The 26,018-nt window shown below is 43.6% G+C and overlaps 1 protein-coding gene across 4 annotated transcripts; it reads right to left on the reverse strand.

Annotated features, from left to right (window-relative positions):
• Positions 1 to 1,353: 1,353 nt before the first annotated feature.
• On the reverse strand, positions 1,354 to 24,823 carry PLEK (pleckstrin). 4 transcript variants are annotated; one of them, XM_084625039.1, is made up of 11 exons: positions 24,722 to 24,823; positions 24,194 to 24,241; positions 23,445 to 23,610; positions 18,129 to 18,284; positions 13,777 to 13,958; positions 10,957 to 11,048; positions 9,925 to 10,109; positions 7,967 to 8,071; positions 5,207 to 5,290; positions 2,808 to 2,877; positions 1,354 to 1,856 (listed from the first exon to the last, which is right to left on the reverse strand). In XM_084625039.1, the coding sequence occupies exons 3-11, from the start codon at positions 23,490 to 23,492 to the stop codon at positions 1,717 to 1,719; spliced, it is 1,062 nt and encodes a 353-aa protein (XP_084481165.1). In that variant the 5' UTR covers positions 23,493 to 23,610; positions 24,194 to 24,241; positions 24,722 to 24,823; the 3' UTR covers positions 1,354 to 1,716. The 4 variants fall into 4 exon arrangements, with proteins under 4 accessions (XP_084481165.1, XP_084481166.1, XP_084481168.1 ...); XM_084625040.1 differs by having other exon boundaries at positions 24,194 to 24,373; positions 24,722 to 24,807; XM_084625042.1 differs by lacking the exon at positions 23,445 to 23,610.
• Between the last annotated feature and the right edge of the window lie 1,195 nt (positions 24,824 to 26,018).

Genomic DNA, 26,018 nt, shown 5'->3' on the forward strand with positions numbered 1-26,018 from the left:
AAAAACCTAAATGGTGACCTTCAACACAGCTGTATCAACAGCTTGGCACATCTGACTGTCACAGTCCATTCATGTGGAAAGTTATTGTGCCTTCACTTTATGAGGTCACAGGTAAGGTTTTGTGTAACAGTGAGTTGGATGCTGCTGGGGAATTTCAGTATTTGTCAGAAATTGCAGCAACCACATTATGGAGTGTGTTATCAGTAGTGCCCCAGGTGATATAAGGGAGACAAGGAATGCTAGGGTCTTTTCCTACAGCTTCCTATTTTCATGCTTTCAAGGTTTAAGTGCTGTCCCTGAACAAGGATGGATTTTTAGTATGTACTTTAGTGCTTTCTTGAATTGCCACTGATACCAGGATAGGAGATCTGGCCCATAGATCCTTTCACAGAAAGATGAGGCTCTGGGGCCCAGTCCTCCAATCTTTGATCACACAAGTCCCATTCACATCAAAGTGATTATGCACATCAGTGTTGCAAGATCTGTCTTACATAAAGCAGTTAGATAAAACAAGGGCTGCCTTTGAGAGTCTTGAAGGGGCTCTCAAAAAGTAAAGAGTATGTTTGTTTCAAGAACTAGCCAAATCTTGGCCCAGAACACAAACCAATTTTTAAATGTTCAGTTTACCCTACACCCTCACTTTTCTACCTCTTCATTTCCTTGTTTTGTCTGGGCTCAGAAATGGAAAGAGTAAAATATAGAGAGGCTGCTATCCCGGCTGATTTCTAGACCACTTTGGTCAAGAATAAGTAGCTGGGTTTTTGGTTGCTTATTGAAACCAAACTGTCTAAGCTTTTGAGGTTCTCCTGCATATAGGAAAATGGTAGCATAAACCAGGGCTACATGCAGAATCTGACATCGCTCTAGTTTTAATCCTTGTCCAAGTCATCTTCCTAGTAGCCTTTTGTGGACGCATCCCGATTATGTAATTGATCAGATAAACAGAACCACCCCAATGTTAGTACTTATTCTGCTTACAGAAGGTGCAAAATTTTTCTCTCCTAAATACTATAGGGCTTGCTACACTGCCCCACAGTTCAGACTACGGAGGTGTGAATAGCTGAGAGCACTGAAATGCTGCCCTGTGACTCCCCTTGTGTTGATGCTGCAGGCATAAACTAAAAGGTTTCTAGTTTGTGTTAATGTAGTTCTCTTCAAACAGGACTGCATTAATGTGAAGTAGGAACCTTTTAGTTCACACCCACAGTATCCACTCTTGCAAGTGACCGCACAGCACTTTGGACTACAGGGGTGTGAATAGTATTGTGCACCAAATTGATGCAGCGTAGATGTAGCTTACTTGAAGACCTTGGACTGTAGGTGAGTAACAAAAGAATGCTGATAGCTGACAATTTGAGTTACTTTTATTTACATCAGTTGCATGATCTTGCCCTCAACTAAGTTAATGACACAACTCTCACCATCTTCAATATGAGCAAAAGAAGGCACAAGGTGTTACCTTCACAGGGTGCACTAATTACAAAGAAACAAGTTAGTAAGACACATTTTCTACTATAAATTAGTAAAATCTCTTGGTTACAATAGTGGAGAGTTCAATAGTTTGTTAGTAGCCATGACAGAAATGAAACTACCCACTCTACCCACAAGCGCCAGGGAGAGGAGATTCTATGGATGAAATCATTTCTCTGGGCTACATCTTAATATTCCCTTTTGCTAGGAGCTCTCAGTTTGCTTTTCTTTGCTGGAGGCTGGTCTTCATTTTCCAGTCCTACAAACAACTTGAATTGCTTTGATCCATTCTGTACGCTCCACAGGTGTGGCTGCTTGCAAAAAATAGTGGACTTCATTTGCTGTGATGATTTCAAACAGGTTGGTGTCAACATCATGCTTCTTGGCTAAAGGGTGGGGGGAGGGAAGAAAGTAACAAATTACAGATGTGAATGGAGAAAGTTTAGCCCATGTTTACAGCATTTCTGCTTCTAAAACCATACTGGGATGTTCTTCCTTTCTACCATATCACTTTCTCTGCTATTAGTAAGACTTCTCAAATACCAAAAATCACATCCATGAATAGAAGCCTCCCCCTGTGGAATCAGGAATAGGAACTACCAACACTATAGAATGAGTGACACATTTATCAAGTGCTAAGGGCCACGACCAACCCTCCCACAAGTCACATCTGTGGTGTGGGCTGAGTGCAGCCTCCAAAATCAGCCGAGCACAGCTATCTGCAAAGAAAGGAAGCTCAAACCACCCCAGAGTGTGATGCCTCCATCCGTCCTTCACCCATGGCAGCACAGCTCTCTCAGAAGTCAAGTACTGTACCCAACAGCCAATCTTGCTGTGTTACAAACAATCCATCCTTCAAAGGAGAGGAAAACTTATGGAGTGGCTGATAATGTTCCTTGCAGGATTAAAACATAGTGGTTTGTCCCCATGAGCATTTTCCCTGGTTTCAGAAGAGTATGAGGTATAGATGGACTGTTCCTTGGCCTAACCTCTCTTGCTACAACACTTCCCCTCCAGAGTCATGGACTGCAGTAGCCCCAAAATTCATGGGGGGGGGGAGGGGGGCCTTGTGCAGATGACCTCAGCACAGAAGCCAAGTAGAGTTAGCCTAAGCATATGACCAAATATGCATTTCCCTAACCCCCTTTAGCTCAGTCTTTCTTCACTGCAGACAAATCAGGATAGCTGTGGAGACCCAGCTCTGGGATTAACGCTGCTGACCTGATCCATTCATTCATGATTTGTGAATGGCTTATTTCTGAGCCAAGATGTTGTATGACTGCATCTAGATGTGTACGTGTGTACTGCAAACACCACACTGCTGTGTGTTTCCTTACCATCTGGTATGTCTTCAACAGCTGTCACCACACAGCCCCTCAAGTAAATCGCTCCAAGTGGATCTTCTCCCTGATAGGAATGCCAAAATAGTCATGGGCATGGTTTAAAATCCAACATGTCTGCTTCTAAAACTGTCCAGATATATCTGACTGGAGTTCTTCACTGGAAGCAGGGATGAATGATGCAAAAATATGGCCCAGATCTATGAGAAATGGGCACCGTGAGATGGGGCAAATCTGCATGTGGCTGGGGGAGCCCCTTTGGAATACAGGCTCCGCTAAATATTTTGGAGGATCCATTCTGAGCTCAGTGTACAAGAACAACGTAGAGATTTGTACAAAGTGCAAGATCTGGATTGACTGGGCCCTTCCTTCACTGAATAGAAGCAACGCACCTGCAACATTCAGCCAGCAGATGCAGTTCCACTCAATGTTTGAGAAGGGGGCTTGTTCCAGAAAGTCCGTCTCTACAGAAGGACAACCACCACCACAGACATGCTAGGCCAGATTCTTGTTTACACTCTAGCTCTCTTATGCAGCTCAGGACTGTGGCTGCAAGTGGCCAGGGGACAATTCTCCTTGTGGGGAGAGAATTTCTGCTGGCACAAACCTGAAAGAAGCAGCTCTTGTGCCCTAACACAGGCACATTCCAGCAAAGGGGCTGGAAGGGCAAAACTCCTCTATGTGCTCTTTGCTGGCTCTAGGCCACCCTGACACCGCTAGGGCTTGGCCAGCATAGGATCAAACAGACATAACTGGCACCTTATTGAACCCACCCCTGCACTGAGCTCAGATTCAGGGAAGCATTGAGCCCCGGGAGCCAAATTTATCCCTAATGTAAGCAGGTACAGCTCCATTGAGGCACCTACTTATATTTGGGAAGAATTTGTCCCACTGTAATTAGCCTGAGCCAAGATACTCTGTCTCTTGTATAACACAGAAAATATAACCGTAAAAAGGCTGACTGTATTTGATTAACTTGTTTGTTATGGCCTAACAGATTTTAATCTAGTCTGGGCATGTAAACAAAAGTGTATTTGTGACACTGGTAAATCGGGTGCTAGCTCTTGCCAAGGCTGTAGGCATCAGCTGAGCACTGACAAATTCATAGCTGGAGACCAGACCAGCTTACCTGTATGTTAGTATTGTTCAAGTTAGGTGTTAGACTTATAGCACTGTTTAGTGTTTAGACTCTATAAAATGCTTGTAAGTTGCTGCGAGCATTAATCTTACTTGTAATGTCTGTATCCCTTGCTATAAGGTAATATGAAAGTTTTTTTCTTTATAATTGTAAGAATGTCTCCTCTGAATCTGTGAACATAGGCAGGAAGAGTGTTTTTCCCTGTCCTTCAAGAAGGACAATCAAGACTAAATAGGCCATTTTACAACAAACTTTGTTTGCCCCATCCACCCATGAAGAATTTATGTGCAGGAACACTTGTCCCATCAGTTTGAACTCTGGGGGAAGGGCATATAAAGATGCTCACAAGGACTGGTTATCTCCTTGCTGTTTAGACATTCACAAGGGCTGGAGCTAAGAAACAAAAGCAGATATCCCCAGGATCAACCTGGGTTAGCCTTAAACTACATATATCACCTTTTTGAACCTAAGATTATAACTCATTTGTGCTTATGTTGCCTGCTTCAATCTGTAAATAACTCATTTCTTGTAGTTAGCTAATCCTATAGTAAACTAATTAAGGATTTATTATCGGTGTGGTCTTTGGTGTGGGATCTAAGGTACAAATTGATTTGGGGTAAGTGACTCATCTCTTGGGACTGGGAGCAACCTTAATATTGTGTGTGTGTGGTTTTTTTTGTTTTTTTTGTTTTTTTGGTGTAAGTGTCCATTTATCACTAAGTCCAGCTTGCCTGAATGGCAAGAGACTGGAGTGCCTAAGGGGACTGTCTGTGACTCCATGGTTAGACTGTTACTGTGATCCGGGAATTCGCATTTGTTCCTGGGGTGGTGAAATCTAATTGTAGAACACACCACCAGTTTGGAGTGTCTGTCCTGCTTTTTGACAATCTGCCCTGAGGTTGGCACTCCCAGTCATGAGCCACTCCAGACAGTCTGACAGTACTGTTAATGTAATTAATCACTGGCTAAAAGGACAGATTGGCACTCATGGCTGCCTCTTTTCCAGGGCCAGGAACTTTCACTCAGCCATGCCCAACCAGCACCTGTAGAGACCTGACATTCTTTGCTTATCTGGAGAACAGCTACAGCTAGTCAGAAGCAGCACAAGTACTCCCCCCCCCCCACCCCGCCATACACACACGCTGCCACGCCCACCAAACACTTGCAAAGGAATATTCTATTCATCAGTCCAGCTGGAGATCAGGTCTTTAAGAAGCCCTTGAATGATGCAGGTAAAAATATGGACAAAATCACTCACCCCAGCAGGATCATAATAGTGAAGATATGCAGGGTCCTCTCTTAGGACAAACTTTCTCACTTTCCAGTTTTTCCTCCGATGCCCCTAAGCAAAGTTACAAAAAGTCACCTACTATTCTGCTTTGTTTAAAAGGAATCACACAAGAATAGGAAAATATGCTGAAAAACTAATGTTTTGGCCTTGATATACAGGTGCCTTCAATGAAGGAACTTAAACTAGATAATGTTTTCAAAAGTACCTAAGTGAATTAGGCACCAAAATGAACTTAGGCTTGATTTCAAGATTTCATTTAGGCACTTCTTAAAATCTTACTCAATATCTAATTCAGTAGCTAGTTTTCCTGCCTGGACAATAAGTCACACAATTAGTATTATCCACTTAAAATAGATCAGCATTTTTACCAGCCATAACTACAGTCTTCAGAAATAGACATTCAAGCCAGAAGCAGCAACAGTGGCCTCTCACAATCCACTGTGACTTTGAGTGGGATGATCAAAACCAGACTAATATTAGTCAAAAGGGGCTATCGGGCATTTCCTCCCACTGTTTCAAAAATATTTCCATATCTCAAGTAACTATTGCTGTTCACAAGGAAGTTCTTTACTCATTAGGTATGGGCCAACAGTGGTGGGTGTGGGGAAGTGAATAATGACAGAAATGTGGTGAAGGGTCACGTCCCTTTAAACAGTGGATGCAGTATAACAGGAAGAATACAAATGACATGGCCAGTAAGTACTCATGCTCCCTGCAGATGATTTGTGGCATCATTCACAGACTCAACATGGATATACTACTTGAATGTCTGTCTATGCAGTCATTATCCTCATTATGACACCTCTCATCATGTGTTCTAAACACCAAATAGAATTAGGGAGCAGAAAAGGTGACCATAAAAGGGGCATTTCTGTCTCAGTTTCTCTGGAGAGGGGACTAGGGACTCTTCCTAGACAAAGAAAAGGCATTATTCCACCCAGCAATGATATCCAACTACCTATCTTTTTGTTTTTTATAGAGTCCACCACTCTAGTACCTAAAACTTGATACTGCAACAAGCTCTGTCAGCAGAATACTACACCAGTGAAGTCAATGGGGTGCTGTGGTCCGCCCCCAGGAAGTTCATGGCAACATTGGGGCCTCAGTGTCTCCAAGGATATTGCTATGAACAACTTTGTAGCAGCTAAACCTGTATCCCCAGAGGGGGTGGAGGATGTAACAGATCTGTACAATTCTAGCTTCTACATTCCATGGCTTCTGATAATGCTAGGTCACTCCTAGAAGCACTGGCTACTTACCCTACCTGCAGCCCTACCATACCCCGCTCCTTGGAACTTATTTGGCTTACCCATTTCTATGACTAAATATCACATTATCTTCCTTTGAAATGTGCATGGGCTTTCATACATGTATGGAGCATGTCACATTGCTCCAGGACAGGGCTTCATATTTTAAATGTTGGCCAAAGTAAGATTTTTGGTTTCAGTCAGTGAGCTGGGGATGATCAATACCTAATATCTTACACACACCCTGGTGTCTCTTGTTGCATTGTGCTGCTGCACTGTGTTAATGTCACTGAAGAACCCTGATCCTGCCTGACTGTTCTGCTAGTATTCTGATTCCTGTCGTGCTCCTTCAGGGGTGTCATAAGGAAAAGGTTATTACAAAGAGGAGGGAGAAAAATTATTCTCCTTAATCTCTGAGGATAGGACAAGAAGCAATGGGCTTAAATTGCAGCAAGGGCAGTTTAGGCTGGACATTAGGAAAAACTTCCTAACTGTCAAAGTGATTAAGCACTGGAATAAATTGCCTAGGGAGGTTGTGGAATCTCCATCATTGGGGATTTTTAAGAGCAGGTTGGACAAACACCTGTCAGGGATGGTCTAGATAATACTTAGTTCTGCCTTGAGTGCAGGGGACTGGACTAGATGACCTCTCGAGGGCCCTTCCAGTTCCATGATTCTATGAAAAGCTATTGTAATTAGGGTGTATATTGTGTATAGAAAGGAAGGTATCCTGGGGAAAGTTATTGTCTCCCTTTCACAGAAAGGGATCAAGTAAGTGGCTTGTCCAGGGACACACAGGAAGCCTCAAGCAGAACTGGGATATGACCCCCCCCCCCCAGTTTGCAAGGCAGTGTGGTGTAGCAGATACGGTGCTGTATAAAGAGACTGGAAACATGGGTTCTAGTCCCATGTGTTCCACTAACCTGCTGTGGCTACCCCTCACACAGTTTTCCTGTCTTGTCTCTTTAGATTATCAACTTTTGGGGCAGGATCTAGCCCGCTCTGTGTATTTATAGCACCTTGCATGATGGGGCTCTGAATTTGATTGGGCCTCTAGGCACTACTGTCATGTAAATAACAGTAAACCTTGTTAATTTGGACAAAAGTACCGGTGAATCTCAGCAGAAAGCACTCTGTGCAAAGTGAGGAGGCTCAAGAACATTCTGAGAAAGATCACAGCTGCTAAGTACTCATGTAACAGCCACCACCTTGGCCAACACACTGGAGATGGAACCAGAGTCCTCCAGAGCTAAAAGCACAAACTGCTACAACCTGAGCTAAAGCACTGTTGCTAGGTACTAGCCTAACTCATATTTTCTGTGGATTGACACACGGGGGGCCTGTCACACACACACAATGTGCTACACTCAGATGGCCCAGCTTAGCTCCAAGCTCTTGAGAAGCTGCTGGATATATTTTATTCTTGTATTTTGTTGACTTCATTCCTGTTGTAAAACGGCAGAATGAGTGAAATACTGACCTGCTTCAGTAAACAGCCCTGTTTGACCACTATGCCTCTGAACTCTTCCTTCAAGACCACATCGTCATCACTAGAATTCCCTTCACAGAAGAACCCACTGTCTGCCTGTATGAACACAAAGAAGAGGACAACCTTCAGTAATCACGTGCTGCTGGGGTTTGTTTTCCTACTGAAGGGAGGTCAGCTTGTGCTTGTCTTATTTGCTAGCCAGGAGGCCAGAACAACCCTTCCTCTGGAAAATCTCCCAGAAAAGCCAAGAAACTGAGTTTCAGCCAGCAGAGTTCCCATAGAGTCATCCATTGAATGTTGGGGCCAAAGGGGCATAGAACCAGGTTCTCTGACGGATTTTTCCCATGGATCTCAGGACATTTGAAGAAAGCTGGAGCATTGTTCTACATCTCAGTGCCCGTACACTACTCCCTGTTGACCCCTTTCTTTTCCCATGATAATAAGGCTCCCACCATTCAAACCAGTGACTGCTCCAAACCTTCCCTTAAAATGACTTTCAGTGTGCAGAGTGGAACTCATGTACCTGCTGACACAGCCAATTTCCTGCAGGCTTGAGAAGGAAGGATGCCAGTGAAAGCTACCATCACCTGGATCCACTATCCAGCCATGCCCATTCCCTCCTCCACAGGCATTCACAAAACTTGGAAAAAGCAGGGAATGCTGCTGCCTACGCTTAACCCCCTTTCCACCAACAAGAGCTGGCCACTGGGGTCCATATTCTGCACTTGTCTATTCACTCTGTGGGGTTTTGAAGCCAGCACTGACTTTAGTTGTCTCCAGATGCCTGCAATATTTTCAAGTTTCACAGCAACCCTGCAATCAGATCAGTGTAATGCAGTTTACTGAAATATTGCACAGTTCAAAAGATGCAATTGCAGAGAAATAGTTATCTATGAGCCACATAACTCTAGTACGTTTTGTACTTCATGCAATGTCAATGACATGTTGTGATACTGGGCTTTCTTGATGCCCTACTTGCATGTATTAGAACTGGAAAAGAGCTGAAATAGAATGCAACAGTGTGAAACAGGTGTGGTCCGAGCACAGGCCTGGGAGCCAGGAATTTGACTGCCAGCGTTGCCTTGGGCAAGACACAACTTTTCTGCCTCAGTTTCCCCATCTGTAAAAATGCCCTACCTCATAGGCACTTTATGAGGATAAATGGATTAATGGGCCAAATCCACAGTCCTTACTCAGACAAACTCTTATTGATGTCAAGCTTTCCACCGCAGATGTGATTAGTGTAAACAGAACTTATAGGAGCAAGAGCTTTTAAACAACATTAACAAATAATGATTGTTTCTATTAAATGTAACTCAGTATACCAAATGACTTTAAACATTTATCTAACATGAGTGGTATTTCATGCTTTTCAGATAACCAGCTTATGTCTGTAGTACCCTATTAAATTACATCCATCAAATGTATGGTTACCAATCTCAGCTGAGATGATCCAAGGTAAGGCTGGGGGGGGGGAGAGTGAAACAAAATATTAAAAGAAGATTTTCCGCCTGCTAAAGGTTGGGTGCGACCTGCTCCTGGTGTCAACTGAGTCACGTCCGGTGACTTTACTGACAAAAATCACTTTGTAACACTTCACTCCTCTGGGAAACTGCAGAGCAAGTCCAGCCCTGTGATCAGTGAACTGGATTCTTCTCAGGCTCATGTATCATCACCAGAAATGTTAGCTAAGTTCCAGTTGCAGTATTTCTATTGGTGGTGAGGATGTGTAAGCCAGAAAGAACCCAGCTTGACTTTCAGATCTCAGATTGAGTTACTGAGCTGGCTGCTAGGACAACTGTTTTAAAAAACAAAAAAAAACATTATATTGGGCAATTTCATTCTGGAAGCCACAGAGAGACAATGAACATAGACCTCCAGGACAGCAGTAAGTCTGGAAGCCCATGTTCAAACTTTGGAAGATTAGAAGAACACGCCACAATACTCACAAAGTAGTAATAGGCATCAGATAAATCAAGGAAGGGAGTGTCTGTTAATCCTTCAGCACCATTCTTGGAAGTGTCCCCAGCTGGCTGCAGGTAGCCTTCATTTAATAGGGAAGAGGCTAGCATGAGACCCTCCTTGCGATTTCGGATAGCGTTGTTCGACACCAGCCAATCAATCACACAGCTGCCTAGTCACAAGATAATAAAACGAGCTGTGTATTAACAGCCATTACCCAAGAAAATAACCATGACAAGACCTGTTAAGCATACAGAGGCAATTGGCCTGCTCTCTGTGTTTGTGAATCTGATATTTTAAATGACAAATATGACAGGCTCATCTGGGTATGTGGCAGCGTACTCTTGCTGACCCACACTGTTAGTGCTGACCTGCTGACTCATGGTGGCAAGGGTAGCTCATTAACTGTATCGCAGACAGAAAGGAAGTGGGAATAGTCAGGGGAGACAGTGTGGAGCTGATAAGTCCTAAGTGAGGAATCCTAGGAATAGCCAAGCCTGAGGAAAGAGATTCTTTGGAGTTACTTTGTTAATAAAGCAGTACCCCAGGGAAGGGGTGAGTTTTGACTCTTTCCAGCACACTATAGACTTTGCCTTGGAGCAGGATGGGAGCCCTGCCTAAGCACAGGATAGCTTGGCTGATTTGAAGCCAATACCGCACAGTACCCCTTTAAGAATATTTCAGTGGCACTAAGGATTTCATGACACTGCGGATGAAAAGAGCTGCTTCAATTCTTTCGTCTCTCTGATCACATTTTAGAACAGGCACAATCTGTTCCATCTGTAACCACCTCCTACCAGGCCTATGGCAGATACTTCTGAACAGTCTACAGAAACCAGCTTTCTATTGATGGAGAAAGCTTTCACTATTTGTCCTCTGAATTTTATAGGGCTCTGGCTGGGCCCTACAAAGCTCAGAGATGCTGTGGTGTACACCCCCAGTGTCATGACTTGAGCCCTACTGTGTATTTCATTGCCTGGAGCGCTTTAAATGGCAAATGGGAAAGAAGAGCTTGTTACCTGTAAAGCAGTGATTGAACACTTTTTTGTCTTTTTCCAACTTCAGTTCTTTTATTCCTTTGTTGGAATCCTTCATTGAGAGATACAAGGCACTGTGTGTAAAAAGGAACCATGGGAATTGTTAGCAACTAGGCAGCTTTAACTATTTGGCATAATAATGTAGTCCTCATTCTGTACTGGGGAAGTGCCTCACATTCTCCTGGCACTGTTGTCTCTCCAACACAACAGCTTACTGGGCTTAAGCCCAAGGAAGACAAATGACTGCATGGAGCCAAGTACTTTTGGATGCCTCCCCAGCTCACAATTTGATTCTTTTGCTGACTTCAGCAGCAGGCCTGGACAGGACAGGCCACAAGGCTCAATATTCCACTTGGGCAACAGAACAAGATGGGAATTGATAATGTGAGCAGAGACGCAACACACTCCAAGTGCTGTAGAAAAGCTTCACAGAATGGCCTTCTTCCTGGACATCCCTCCTTGTATTAAGATCCTCCAGCAACTTCTCCCTGTCGTGTCTGGGAACTGGAGGATCAAGAACTCCTATGAGTTTGACTTACTGACGGAATCCTCATGCTTTAGGAGGCCCTGCAGCAGCCTCAGCAACTCATGGTCTGATTTCCCTCCTCCAGAGCACCTTTTTGCATGCCCCAGATAACTCCATTGCTTTAGGCCCCTGAGCTGTAGAGCCAGCCCTCTAGCAGAGGAAATTAAATTCTCTGGGCCAAGTCCTGAGGTTCTTGTTCAGTTGTTGTTCGGTCCTTTGTCAGACAAATCTCCCACTGAAGCCAACTGAAGTTAGCCTAAGTTCAGGACCGGGCCGTGTGCAATTTTGGCTCCCACCAAAGAATATCCTTAGCACACCACAGCTTTGTATTTTTCTGGAAGATCATATTCTGAGACAACCTGTTTCCCTTAGTTTTCTAAACATTAACAAATGGATGCCATATTTCCTTGCCTTTGCATATCTTTTACTTTTCACTAGATTCAGGTTCTCTGACAGGCTGCTTAGTCTGGCAAGTACAGCTAGGAGAGCAGGCTGGAGAATGTTCTGCATGGAACCAAAACTTTTGAACATTTTTGCAAAAGGAATAGTATTGAAACATTAGGGTTTTGATTTAGGGCTCGCTCGCTCGCCCTCTCCCTCCCTCCTTCCCCGCAACCCCTGAAGTGAATGGTGCATCCACCTTGGACCTCAGAAACCTTCCCATCAAAAAATTGTTGAAACCGGTACTTTGAAAATGTTCCAACTCTCATTGCTAGCCCATTTCTGCAGTGCTTTATGCTTTGGCTTGGCCCTAAATTTATGGGCTCTTGATATACAGTAACTGAAATCTGGTAATTATACAAGTGGATTTAAGGGGAGTTGCTAGAGAAACTGTAAAGACTAAACTAAAGAGAGCTCTTCCAGGGAGATTAATTAATTAAAGTTCTAGAAGTTGATGATTGAGAGTAAGACATAGGAAAAAGGAAGGAGTTTCTGCATCTCTGGTTTCTTGCTTAATAATCTGTTAGGGCATGTAAAACATACCACATGAAACGTTACATGATTTAGGTTGATCAGAAAATAAGGTTTAATGGAATTATCCTGCTTTTGTAGTGCAGTCCCCATGTCTCAGCTAATTTCAATGGAATTTGAGTTTTGCCCCAGTTGCAGTAGAACTGGCCAGAGAAACATCTAGTCACCATCTCCTCTCCTCTCCCTGTTCTCTACTCCTATTACTCCAGTTCTATTTGCAGTGGCAGCCTGGCTAAGCCAGCAGATTCCTTTAAAGCCAAGATTTTTTTAAAGTGACTAGTGATTTTGAGTGCCTCCATTGCTGAAATACCTTGAAAGATGCCTGATTTTTCAGCTGGCAGGTGTGCAGCACTTTCTGAAAATTGGGCCCCTTCAAAGTGTCTCCAAGCTGGGCTCCCAAAAAACAAGGCACATAAAACTAATGGCCACTTTAAAAAAATGAGCCTCAAGGTTATGAGTAATAAACAAGTCTAAATACATCCTAGGATTATTATCCCATCTTCCCCTTCCCCATCCCGCTGCGCACTTGTTTGGGTCACCCACTTGCTACATCTTGTCTTTTAGGGGCCATTGACATCAACGGGAGTTTTGTCATTGACATCAAAAGGGCCAAGATTTCACCCTTTCGTTTGTAAGTTCTTTGGGGCAGGGACTGTCATTTACTCTGTTACAGAGCCTAGCGCAATGGCCCGGACACAATTCAGGGGGCTAGGTCCTAGACAATGTAAATAATATTAATAAGTTATTTTCAAAGTTGTGGTCTATTTTAATAATGGAAAAAACTTACAACTATGAAGGACCATTACATTCAATCACCTAGACTCCTTTTCTAGTCTTTGCTGAGCTGATGCATACAACTGTAAAGCAGACAACTCTGTGGTCCTTGTTAATTCTATTGTTACTTGAAGCCTCAGGCAAGTGTAATTCATTTCATTTGAAATCCGCTTTGGATCTCGCATTGCAGCATCCAAAATAGAGCTGCTTGCCATGCATCCTATTCCCTGGAAAGGTTTTAGCGTTGCTTTGGGATGCTACATGTCCTGTTACTTATGTTTCAGTGACTATTGTACATACTGTACGTATGTTTAGTCATCATGATTTAGAAATGACCCTCCAGTGAGCCTTATTGCCTAGGAGGTGGTCTTCAGCTATTACAGTTGCCGGTCAGGGAGACAGAAGACCAGCCTTGCCTACATGGTAGTGAATCCCTCCCAAAGAACTCAGGTTGATGTTACATTATCTGACTCTACTGTCTACTCCCTGCTGATGGAAGGGAATGGAGGAAGAGAGACATTATACCACACCTCAGATTGATTGTTTCAGGCAGCCTGATGGACTTTCTGGTGGATTTTCTGGCGAACCTTTGGCCTCCCTCGATGCACTGAATAGCCGCCTTGATATCCCGCACCCAGGCATCTCTCTCCTCAAGGTAGGCGGCTTGGAAAAAGTGGTCCTGCTGTTTGGCTGTGGTGAGCTTGAAGACAAACTATAACAAGAATAAGGATTTTTAAAGGTGTCTTTATGTAACCAGTGGGTTACAATTACACCAGCATCAACAAACTGCCCAGCCTCACTTAGCAGGAGCTAAGTATAGTGTCCTGAACACATGATTAAAGCAGAAACGCTCTGAAGAGATAGGTAAGCAGACAGTGCAAGTAATCAGCTCCTTGTACTGTTACAGACTGAGCATTCCTGACATTCTTACCAGAGCCAGGTTATGTAGTACCTGAAATAACTAGTCAGGTGCTATAGCTACTTTATAGGTGCAGAGAAATCCTTCCCTACCATCCTGTGCATCTATAACATAGCTGGAGAAGATTCCAGACTAACACTCCGAGTACCAGACGGAGGGTTTGTCTAGCAGGCCCACCGGTGCACCACGGCCCCAAAGAGAGACAGGGCCTTATCTTGAGTACATCAACCTCAGTGGGAAGACTCCCATTTGTGTCAGTGGGCTTTGGATCAGGCCCATCGTTTGCTGCCATAAGGAATTATTAGATTCTAACCTTCAATATTGTGTGCTATTAGCAGGAAATAACAGTAGAAGAAATACGGTGCCTTTTGAAAGCGGCAGAAAGATGTGCAACAGAACATATTCCCCTGAGCCTGTGCAGGCAGGATAGCTCAGGGACCTTCTACACAGCCAGCCTCATTTCACGCTCCCCACCGTGAATAACTCAGTAACAGCAAAAGCAGTTTTTGCCCTAGACTTTTATCTGCCTTTAGGAACGTGTAGGGCTAATTTTTAATGTAGTTACTATGTAGTTAAGTGTCACATCAAAGGGAGAACAGCTCTCCTTAAAGCAGAGTTAAGTAGAAGTAATAACATCAATTTGAAAAAACTCAAGAGTGGATTGTTTAACTGATCAATTTAAATATTTGTTCTGGTCAATGTTCCCAAGAGATATTAACCTGATGGTCATCCAGCAATATTCTGTAGGCATTTCATCAGTCACTCAAGGTTTTCCATTTCCTCTAAAATCTGGTGTCCCATAATTTAATTACAGAGTAAATACAATGGGTGCTCAATCAGATTTATTAATAACCATCTAAATGAAACTGTTACGTTAATGAGCAGGCAGTACTGTATGCCCTCAAAAAGAAAAGTACAGACTGAAAACTGCACATCTAACAGCTAAATGCAGTGAATCCACTGAAATGAAATTAGTATACTACAGTAAATGCTATAGTAAATCCACTGAAATCTACATGTGTAAATGAGAGGAAGGATGGCCCACTGGTTAGGGGAGTAGGCTAGAACTTAGTAGACCTGAGTTCTGTTCCTTTCTACATCACAGATTTGTTGTGGCCCTAGGCAAATCACTTAGCCTTTCTGTGCCTCAGTTTCCCACCTCTAAAAACAGTGATAACACCCGTGTGGTAGAGCAAGCTATTATCAGGCTAAATACATCAAAGATTGTGAAATGCTTTGAAATCTACCAATGAAAAGTGCTATATAAAAGCTACCTAGTAGATTTAAATGGCACAATTCTAGACTTTCAAAATATTAATCTTTGAGATCCCAGTTGTTAAGGACCAAATTCTGCAGTCCTAAAATTGTGCAAAAACCCTATTGACTTCAATGGGGGAAAGAGTCCAAGTCTGCAAAGCACTAGATGATCATAAACTAAGGCTTAGTCTACACTAGAAAATTAGGTTAGTTTAATTGCGCCAGTCAGAAGTGTGAAAAATCCACACTCCTGATCAGTGTGGCTCAGCCAAGCTAAGTCTCTGTGTAGACTGTGCTAGGCCAATGGAAGAATGCTTCCATTGACCTAGCTACTGCCTCTCAGGAAGGGGGATTACCTACACTGCCGGGAGACTCCCTCCCATCGGCATAGGTAATATCTACACTGAAGTGCTGCAACAGCGCCACTGTTGTGTTTCAAGTGTAGACAAGCCCTAAATCCAAACAAAAACATAATCCTCTCCTATATGACATCACTCCCAGGTCTCAATGTACTCGCCTCCAGAGCAGTGGAATAAACAGCCACATCCCAACACCAATATACAGCACATGTCAAAAATGATAAGCTAGTCTGCTACCGATCCCTGTATGGAAAAGTGTGGTATGCAAGCTAGCACACCACAGTATAACATACAAAGTTAAGGCAGGCGCTTACCAAATAGAGAATCAATTACCGTAACCTGGAGGAGAAAGCTAGGAGACTCAGTGTACCCGGTGCAATCCCAGAGAGGAACAGCTGTTCAATTAAACAGCTGAGAGTTTGAAACAGAGACATTTTCTACTCCAGTGTATAAAATATGAAGGAGGATGAGAAAATTATTTCCCAGATTGTCAGTAGTGATAAGACCTCTCATAAGAAAGCAATGAAGAAAAATGTGACTTATCTTTGAAAGGAGAGAAGCAGCGGAGATAGCACCAGTGTAAGAAACAACGTGCCACTAAACCAGGATCGTCCATAGTGGTGAATGAGTACATGGGATGGCCTAGATCCGGGGCCCTCAACCTTTTTCTTTCTGAGGCCTCCCCGAATGTGCTATAAAAATTCCATGGCCCACCAGTGCCACAACACTGTTTTTCTGCATAGAAAAGCCAGGGCCAGCATTAGGGGGTAGCAAGCAGGGCAGTTGCCTGGGGCCCACATCACAGAGGGCACCAAGAAGCTGAGTTGCTCAGGCTTCAGCCCGTTGTAGTGGGGCTCGGGCCCCATGGTACATTCCCACCTAGCGGGGCTTTGGCTTTCTGCCCTGGGCCCAAGACAGTCTCATGGGGGCCATGTTTGGCAGACCCCCTGAAACCTGCTTGCGGCCCCCCAGGGGTCCCAGACCCCAGGTTGAGAACCACGGGGCTAGATAATATTTAGTTCTGCCATGAGTGCAGGGGAGTGGACTAGAAGGCCTCCTGAGGTCCCTTCCAGTCCGACAGTTCTATATTTCTATATTATGTGATATAAAATCTCAAAGCACATGGTAAAACCCCATTCAGGGCAGATTTTTCCTTTCACGTATTAGCAAATGCCAATAAAGAATCAATATACTAAAAACAAATAAAGTGTGCTGCTAAGCTACTGAAGTCAATCAATGGCTTTCATCTTTCTAGGTGCTGATTTGGGAAAGCATGTCTATTCAGCTTTCAGAGTAGCAGCCGTGTTAGTCTGTATCCGCAAAAAGAAAAGGAGGACTTGTGGCACCTTAGAGACTAACAAATTTATTTGAGCATGAGCTTTCAAAGTGAGCTGTACTCATGAAAGCTTATGCTCAAATAAATTTGTTAGTCTCTAAGGTGCCACAAGTCCTCCTTTTCTTCATGTCTATGCAGGACAGCTGAATAGACGTCCCTGAGACATAAACACCTGCATACACTTAAGCACGTGCTTATGTGCTGTTCTGAATTGGGCCCTACTGAGTAGAACTTGACTTGAAGTTGGTATAAGTTGGGTATCAGAATAAATGCATTCCATTACTTACAGCAGTTTCATTGTCCCTGAATCCCCCAAAGTGTTTTTAAAAATCACCTAAGCATCAGCTGTCTGAAGTGAGTGGATGCAAGCAAAGTCATCAGCCGCTCTGCACCAGGGTGATTCACACAGAAAATATAAATGCATGTAGCCAATTGGAATTAGACAAAGGATGAAATATTGGAGGGGAAACTCAGGGCTATTCCAATTCTTTTTATGGATAATAAAGCTACAAAATGTATGTTCTCCAAATGTACGTTCTCTTTTGTTGCACTTGGAGAGCTAAGTAAACACCCCTTAGGGTATTTTATAGCTACTAGAGACTTGTTTCACATTCAGTCAGAGAGACAGCAACTCCAGCAGCAGAGTGCCCCATTCACCGTAAGGCTACATCTAACTAGCTTGCGAGATGTGACAAAGGAATATCGTTAAACATTTTGTTTCAGCCATCCAGGGAGGAAGGAGGGCCCAGCCATTGGAACTAGACTTTGGTAGGCCTGAGTTCCATTCCCTGCTCCACCACAGACTTCCTGTGTGACTTTGGATGTGTCACTTAGCCTCTCTGTGCCTCAGTTCCCCCTCTGTACAATGGGGATAACAGCACTGCCCTACCTCACAGCAGGATTGTGAGGATAAAGACTGTAAAGTGCTTTGAGATCTACTGATGAAAAATGCAGTGTACATTATATATATATATATAAAATGATTATTCAGTGTCTGTAAAAAATACTTACCATTCTTTTGCCAAAATCCTGACATGGGCTATTGATAGAGCTTCCTTTCAGGGGGATCATTCCTTTGGGACTGTTGTCAATCTTCTTCTTATAGAATTCAATTCCATCGTCTAGGAGCACTACCCACATTGGCTTCCAGGTGTTAAACATACTTCCCTGCGGTAGATCAAATAAGCCAGTTATATGACATTTTCTCCAGTCAAGAAAGATAGGTTTCAGAGTCAAGAAAGAGACACTTTTAAATGCCCTTCCAAGGCAGATCTATCATAACCCCCGTCTCACTCTCCATTTTAAATCAATGAATTGTTCTCTTTCTACAAACATTATTTCCTCCTCCCTGTAATCCCACTAACATGCTTCTCCAAAATTGTATCCAACAAGCCAACCTGCATTTTTTCCCTGTATCAGTGAGACTTTATCAAACAGACCAATGCCTTTTTTTAGATGTTATTTTTTGCAATAGTTTAAACAACATTCAAAATTTCCACCCCTGGCTGGTTTACAGTTTAGGCACTGAAATGAAAACTCGATGCTACAGGATTGTAAGCACCTTGGGGCTCTTTCTGTTCTGTGTTTGTACAGTACGTAGCACAGTGGGGTTCTGGTCCATGACTAGGGCACTTGGATGCTACAGTAAGACAGCTAATAAGTAATAATAATAATTAATAATTCAAATTGCTGGGGCTTCTCAGTTCCCATTGAAGACAATGAGAGGGAAGGGTGTTAAGCACCTTGCTGGATCAAGCCCTCTGTGGATGGATCTTCAGAGATGCTGAGCACCCACACTACCCAGAGAAGTTGATGGAGCACACAGCTGCTTAGCATCTCTGGGAAATCGTATACCTAAATATGGACTTAGGCACTGGACTTGAGTCACCCAGCTTTGAAGACTGTAGTTTGCACAGAAACAGACATGAATTATTCAGATAGCCCAGCTCCACCATGATTGCTTAACCGTTAGCAATATTTTGTCACTTTTGTTGTACCCAAACCATCACCAGAAAAGGAAATTTCATCTGCCCCTATTAAAAGAAGAGGAATATTTGGCTCTAGGGTTTTATTTCAGCTTTTAAAGCTCTATTTCCCATTACTACTGCACAAAGATGATGTGTGATTTGTAACTAGAAGTTTGGATGTTTATCGAGGGCCTGGTGCTACGTACATTGAAATTAATGGCAAAACGCTCATTGACTCTCACAGTACAAGACCCGGTGCTGCATGGACTTTAAAAATCAATCTTAGAATTTTATAGGCCTCTATCATTTTTGCAGGATCTGCTCACTAAATTTTCAAAAATGACCACTGAGTAGAGATGCCTGAGTCTTTGGGCACCCAACTTGAGACACCCAGGGTCTGATTTTCAGATGGGCTGAGCACCCACAAATCCCACTGAAGAGCTGAAGATGGAAACCCAAAAATTAAGTGCACAAAATCACAGGCCGCTTTTGAAAAAGTTGACTTTAGTCTCTTTGAAGAGGAGACTGTAGCTTGTTATGTGCAGTCTGGCCCTGAGGCAGAGCTTGAGTCACTGCCACCGATAGACCCCCCCCAAGACACAGATCACACCCACACCAGGGAAATTCTCAGGGGAGGCTTCCACTTCCTATGTGCAGTGTGAGGCAGGAACTCCACCCTGCTGCATGGAGGGTGCATCTGGATTCGTTAGATTTGACAGCTGCATGTCCTGCTGCCTCATTTAAATGTTGTGTGTCTGTGACAGCAGATTGGACAAGAATTTCTTTTTAAACAAAGCATTCCAACATAACACCCTCCCCTCCCCTGCCCACCTGAACCCTCAGAAAGCTTGCTGTACTCTGAATCAGACATTAAGTTCCATTGCGGAGGGGGTGCTGATTATCATGGGACTTTCTGTGCCTGCTGACAGTGGGACTTTCTTCCACATCCAGTACTCTGCTGCAGAAGCAACATGTTCCTGGTATGGAGAAGCTATGGCTCAAATAATAGCCCTTGGGTGGGCTGCTTTCCTCAGTCCAGGCTCCACAGAGATCTACAAAAAAAGAATGAAACAGGCCACCACGTTCTGGCTAATATAAATAAGTGGGGAGAATTTAGTGAGTGTGCCAAGAGCCAAATTGACCTGCCAGCTGATTTTTTGGATGGGGAATAAATCAGAATCAAATTAGGATGCAGAGTTAAGATCCAGGACTTTGAGTGGCCTTTTGTCCACTGTCATATCTGCACTCAAAGTGGTGCCAACCCAGTACTTTTACTTATAAGCAAATGACCACAGGGCTTGGCAAAGACCAAAATCTGCCCCTCTTACACAATGGGGCCACTTGCACCGCAAGCTATTTAGTGTGACTCAGAATAGCGGACTCAGGTCCATAGTCTGCAAACACAGAGATGACAGGGAGGGATAGCTCCGTGCTTTGAGCATTAGCCTGCTAAACCCACGGTTGTGAGTTCAATTCTTGAGGGGGCCATTTAGGGATCTGGGGCAAAAATTGGGGATTGGTCCTGCTTTGAGCAGGGGTTTGGACTAGATGACCTCCTGAGGTCCCTTCCAACCCTGATATTCTATGATTACTCAGGTGATAAAGGCGAGCAGGATTTGGCCCACAGTTTCTTAAAACTAAAGAGAATTATTTCCGTTACCCAAAGACCACAGTTAAGATAGTTGTTTCCCAAATGTCCCTGCAAGATGACTAGCAGCTTGAAAAGCGGTTCATGTAACAGTCTCCTGCAACTTCCTCCTAATAAAACTTCTCCTTTCTTTGACATCTGTAGCACTGAATGGCTAGAAAATAATTATTCTCTCCTGATGGAATGGTAGAACCCACAGAAATTCACAACTTCTAAACTACCAAACTTAAAGATACGGGTCAGGTCCTTGGCTGGTGCAAACTGGCACTGACATCAATGGGGCCCTGCCAGCTGAGGATCTGGCCCACAACAATATTCATAGCTGATAGCAAGGAATGAGGGACGGAAGCTAATGGAGGGTGGCGTGAGCACACCCTCCATTTGGTTGTGGATGTGAAGGGTTCACCTGTACCTTTGGGAGGACAGACATTTGCCTTTACTTTTTAGGAGGCCATTACTGAAAAGCCTCAACTGAAAAGGATCACAGAGAGGAGTCAGAGATGAGACAGATAGAGCGCTTGCTGTCCCAAAGTTAAACCAGGAGTGAACCAGTGCTACAACTTCCTTGGCTGAAGGTGCTCTGTCGTGGGATGCACAGCAGATCTCTCAGCATCCGTCTTTAGGATACAGCACAAGTCCTACTGATTTCAACTGCCTTCTCCTTTATGGCCATCGCCACCTCTCCAGTACACTGGCATTACCCACCACCAGGGTGAAGCTCCCTGATGCAGGAGAGAGAGCATTCTCAGGGGCTGCCCCAGCGTAATAACGCATTCCCCACTCCCTCAAACCTCTCTGTTTTCCTGCAGAAGTTACTACAGTAGAATCTCAGAGTTACGAACACCAGAGTTACGAATTGATCAATCCACCACACACCTCATTTGGAACCGGAAGTACACAATCAGGCAGCAGAGACCCAAAAAAAGGAAATATTGTACAGTACAGTACTGTGTTAAACAGGAACTACTAAAAAAATAAAGGGAAACTTTAAAAAAAGACTTGACAAGGTCAGGAAACTGTTTTTGTGCTTATTTCATTTAAATTAAGATGGTTAAAAGCAACATGTTTCTTCTACATAGTAAAGTTTCAAAGCTGTATTAAGTCAATGGTCAGCTGTAAACTTTTGAAAGAATAAGAGTTATGAACATTTCAGAGTTATGAACAATCTCCATTCCCCAGGGCTTCATAACTCTGAGGTTCTACTGTATGGTGACCAGCAGTGATATACCAAGGCAACTGGCCCAACAGAAAGATTTTCTTGCCTTGAGTTACCCATCGAGATGCAAGGAAGTGTGATTTGCACCCTGCTGTACTCCCAGGAGCAGCAACACCTAGGCAGAGATACACACCTCTTACATGGCAAGAAGAAGGACCACTGGTGTCTTTCACTAGGGAAGGGCAGCTAAACTCCTCACCGGTGGAGACTACTTGGGACTTCTATGGGATCAGTACATTTCCTGGGTGGCCTGCTCCCACCCATTCCACAGCTGGCCCCACCCACTTAGTGTGCTGCATTGGCCAGCTCCAGGTCCTCTGGTGGAGTATGGATTATGGGTAGCTTGCTCTACACTTTGTGCCATGGGGATGGCAGACTGGTTCTGCCAGCAATGAACCTGGCCCCCTGCCTCCTTAGGATTTTAACGATGCCACTTCAAGGTCGTTTTTGGTATTTACTTTCTTACATTTACAACAAAAATGAAAGAGCCGAGGTGAGAGATGGGGAAGAAACCTACCACCAGCTCAGTTCACCAGGAGCAGAGCTCTGGTCCCACACAGATTAGAGGCTCCACCAGACCCAAGTTCTTCTCCTGGGTTGAAGACCTGTGCAGCCAAGATGCTCCGTAGGGCAGAGATCCTCTAGCCAGAGTTTCTCAGGGGGGTCACAGCTGCTTAACTAAACAGCTTTAAGCTAGACTGATCTCGCAAGGGCACTTTAGCAGAAGTATGCCCTTATGATGTGGATCCCATGGCCAAGAATCCCTGCTCAGAGATGCAGAGGAGCAGCAGCTGCTATTCCAGACCAGCTCCTCTGCTAAGGCTGTGCCTTACGCCCCACTCCCTGCCTTCAGGCTGGGATGGAGAGTGGGTCCTGTCTCACCGGCTCCCCCAAAAGCTTCCCACATGAAGCCCATTTACTTGACTCAGTGTGGTGTGTTCATTTCATTGCATTTTTTTCTTTGTAACAAAGGAGTCCACTTTCCCAGAAAAACTTTTAACCACAGGGTTTACCTGAAGTTAAACCCAATTTAAAGGCCAAAGAATCAGCACTATAAGAGAAGTAATGACATGGAAATTTGTTCATAAGATCCTTTTGTCTTACACTAAACAGTAACATGGTACATTGCCTAATTCATTGTTATAGTACAGAGTCATATGCCCTCAAACTGGGCATGAATATTCAGCCAAATTTCTTTGGATCTGTGTTTAGAATGCTCCATTAATACATATAAAATGTATATTATACATAGAAAATGAGTTTGCCTTACTTTACAGTAGACTGAGAAGATGCAGTTACTCCTCAGTGTATATAGCTGCAAGTAAGTAATGCTGTACTAATGCCCTGCTTGAGGAATTGGTTGATCACTTGTTTGCATTTTTCATGAAAAATAATGCAGAAAACATTTTTAAAAAAGCAAAATTAAGTTTCCCCATCTGCTCAATTGGTGTCAGCCCTAACACTTGCCCATTGCCTGTTTAGATTTGCCCACCTACCTTCTTAACCAGGTAGCCTTCTCTTATTTTCTTTGGTTCTCGCTCCATGCTCAAGCCAATCCCTTTTTCAGTACTGACAGCGCCGACAGTTGCAACGTGTTTGACAAAAAAGGCTCTTGTGGGCTGCCTTTTCTACAGCTGTGTCACTTGTCGTAAGTTCCTCTGTCTGTTAATCACATGAAAACAAGTCTATTTCCTCTTATGGGTCAAGCGATTAGAATAGGGAAATGCAGAACTGTGTGTTTATTTATAGGTTTTCTTTGCAATACCATAAAGAGCAGATCTAACAAAAGTCCAAATGCAATAAAATGCTACCAAACAGCGGAAAATTCCTATAAAATGGTTAGAACATTCTAAACACAGACACAAAGAATTTGAAATTTGGCTGCATGCTTATGCCCACTTTGAGGGCATATGACTCTGTACTATAATAATGAACTAGGCAGTGTACCATGTCACTGTTTAATGTAGGACAAAAGGATCTTATGAATAACTTTCCATGTTATTAGCTCTGTTATAATGTCGATTCATTGGGTTTTACAAAGACAAAGACTTATTGTGCATTTGGCAATAAGCACCACTTAACTAGTTTAATGAGAAAGCGCCCTCTCCTGATGTCAGAAGCAATCTGATTTTTAAAATAAGTGGTTGTTATTGTTGATGGAAGAGTGCTGTAGTCTGTCCTCGGGGTTGGTCATCACATACGTTTTTAAAGGCACACAGTTTAAAAAAACAATCACATACATTACCTGAAACTTAATTAGTCACTGTTCCAAGTCACACCACTCAGATGATATCTGAATAGGATTAGAAGAAAACATCATTTTCCTGTTGTTTGCATCATGCCCTTGACAGCACTTGATGTACAGTCACTTTCCCAATTTCCCATACTGAGGCAATCGACCAGCTTCCGCTGCTGTTTGTGTGGTCTTTCACCAGCAACAGGAGAGAGAAAACCATGTAAAACAAATGGGTGGGGAAGGGATTGTTCAGGCACAGAAGCTGAAAGCACGTGCTGTGGGCAAATTTAGCAGCTGAAAACACGTTAATCTCATTCATTTTAAATAACCTAGCTTTCAAACCGATAACAATGCCCCTTCAGGTTCCATTGCGTGTATGCCCAGCCCCCACAAACCACCGACTCCAGCTGGAGTTAGCAGCTGCAGCCTTTTGCCCTATTTACATACTGTGACAGCACTACGGAAGCTGCAGAAACCAAGACCCCATCCCCGGCCCACCCCTATTGGTGCCTTCTGCCCTGAACCAAACAGCACTACCGTGGTTTCTCCGAGAGGCAACGTGGTTTCGGAGTAGCAGCCGTGTTAGTCTGTATCCGCAAAAAGAACAGGAGGACTTGTGGCACCTTCTTGGGCCAGTCAGTTCTGCTCCCTAAGTCTTTGTTTCCCTTTCCGCCCTTTGTCTGTTTAGATTGTACACACAAGGGGGCAGGGCTCCACTTGCATCTAAATTGTAATTGTGCACGGGAGATGGCCAAGGTGTTGGATCATATTAAAGAAGTTCTGTATTAAAATCACAAATGAGTTTGATTCCCCAGAGTTTCAATTCCAGGGTATTACTAATTAAGAGGTCTCTTGGTTTTTGGTACTGTTTCTCTCCCTCTATGTGTGAAATTTGCAAGCTGCTAATTGTGTTAGTACGTTCTAAGACAGAGTCTGTTCTCAAAGCAATTCACGGAGAGAGAGAGAGACTCAAAGCAATACTCTAACAACAAACAGCACCCAGAGACTCCCCGCCCTTTTGTTGTATTAACAATTGTGATTAAAATAGAGATCGAGGATGTATGTGGATGGATGCTTGGTGTGGATAATAACTGAATGATCAGGGAGGTGCCAGCCTAAGAATCCAGTGTCCATCGGCTGAAGAAGGCGTCAAGTGGAAATAACCAGAGGACCCCCGGAGGGCAGACTGGAATCCACCCAACAGCCTCAAGAATGGGAGAACCAAAGAACAAGATAACATCTTGGAGCCGTCAGGAATGTGCTATCTGCTGATTGATTCAGCAACAGCATGATGAAGCAATTCCCATAGACTGGCATAGGAAGAAATTCCTATAAAAATAGACTCTAAAAAGTGAGATCTGATTCTTGGTCTGATTCTGCAAACCAACTTCCAGGAGCATCAGATGAGCATCTGACAAGGCCCTGCTCCCTCCTCATGTCCAGGCCACCTGGCCAGTGGCTTGGCATGAGCAACTCTAAGGCTGGTAACTATGATAACAACCTTGCAGAACCTGTGTGTGTGGGTGTGTATGTGTGTGTGTGTGTGTTTGTATGAATGAATGTGTGAATAAATATGAAATTGAATGGAATGTTATAGCTATACTTACTATGATTCTTTCTGTATTCACAATAAATGTGGTATTTTGCCTTTTTCCCTTTAATAAGATCCTGCTGGTTTTTATTTTATTGGTACAACAAAGGAGTGGCCGCTGTGTCTGTACCTCTCCCCTGCTCTGGGCAGCAAAAAGGCTTACACGTTACAGAAGTCCCTTCTCAACACAGGTGAATTTCATCCAATGCAAAGGCTGTGGCCTCTAGGGCTCTCAGTCTGTCT

The sequence above is a fragment of the Lepidochelys olivacea genome (genome assembly GCF_965140295.1).
Source record: "Lepidochelys olivacea isolate rLepOli2 genome assembly, chromosome: 3".
Taxonomy (NCBI): domain Eukaryota; kingdom Metazoa; phylum Chordata; order Testudines; family Cheloniidae; genus Lepidochelys; species Lepidochelys olivacea.

Bases quoted from the DNA above. Each gene is read 5' to 3' on its own strand.
- PLEK (XM_084625039.1), bottom strand. From the start codon at position 23,492: ATGGAGCGAGAACCAAAGAAAATAAGAGAAGGCTACCTGGTTAAGAAG. The intron at 11,049-13,776 runs GTGTGGTATAAT...TTTTACACACAG, and splicing joins CCTGAAACAATCAATCTGAG to TGCCTTGTATCTCTCAATGA. The intron at 10,110-10,956 runs GTAACAAGCTCT...TCTTGTGACTAG, and splicing joins GTTCAATCACTGCTTTACAG to GCAGCTGTGTGATTGATTGG.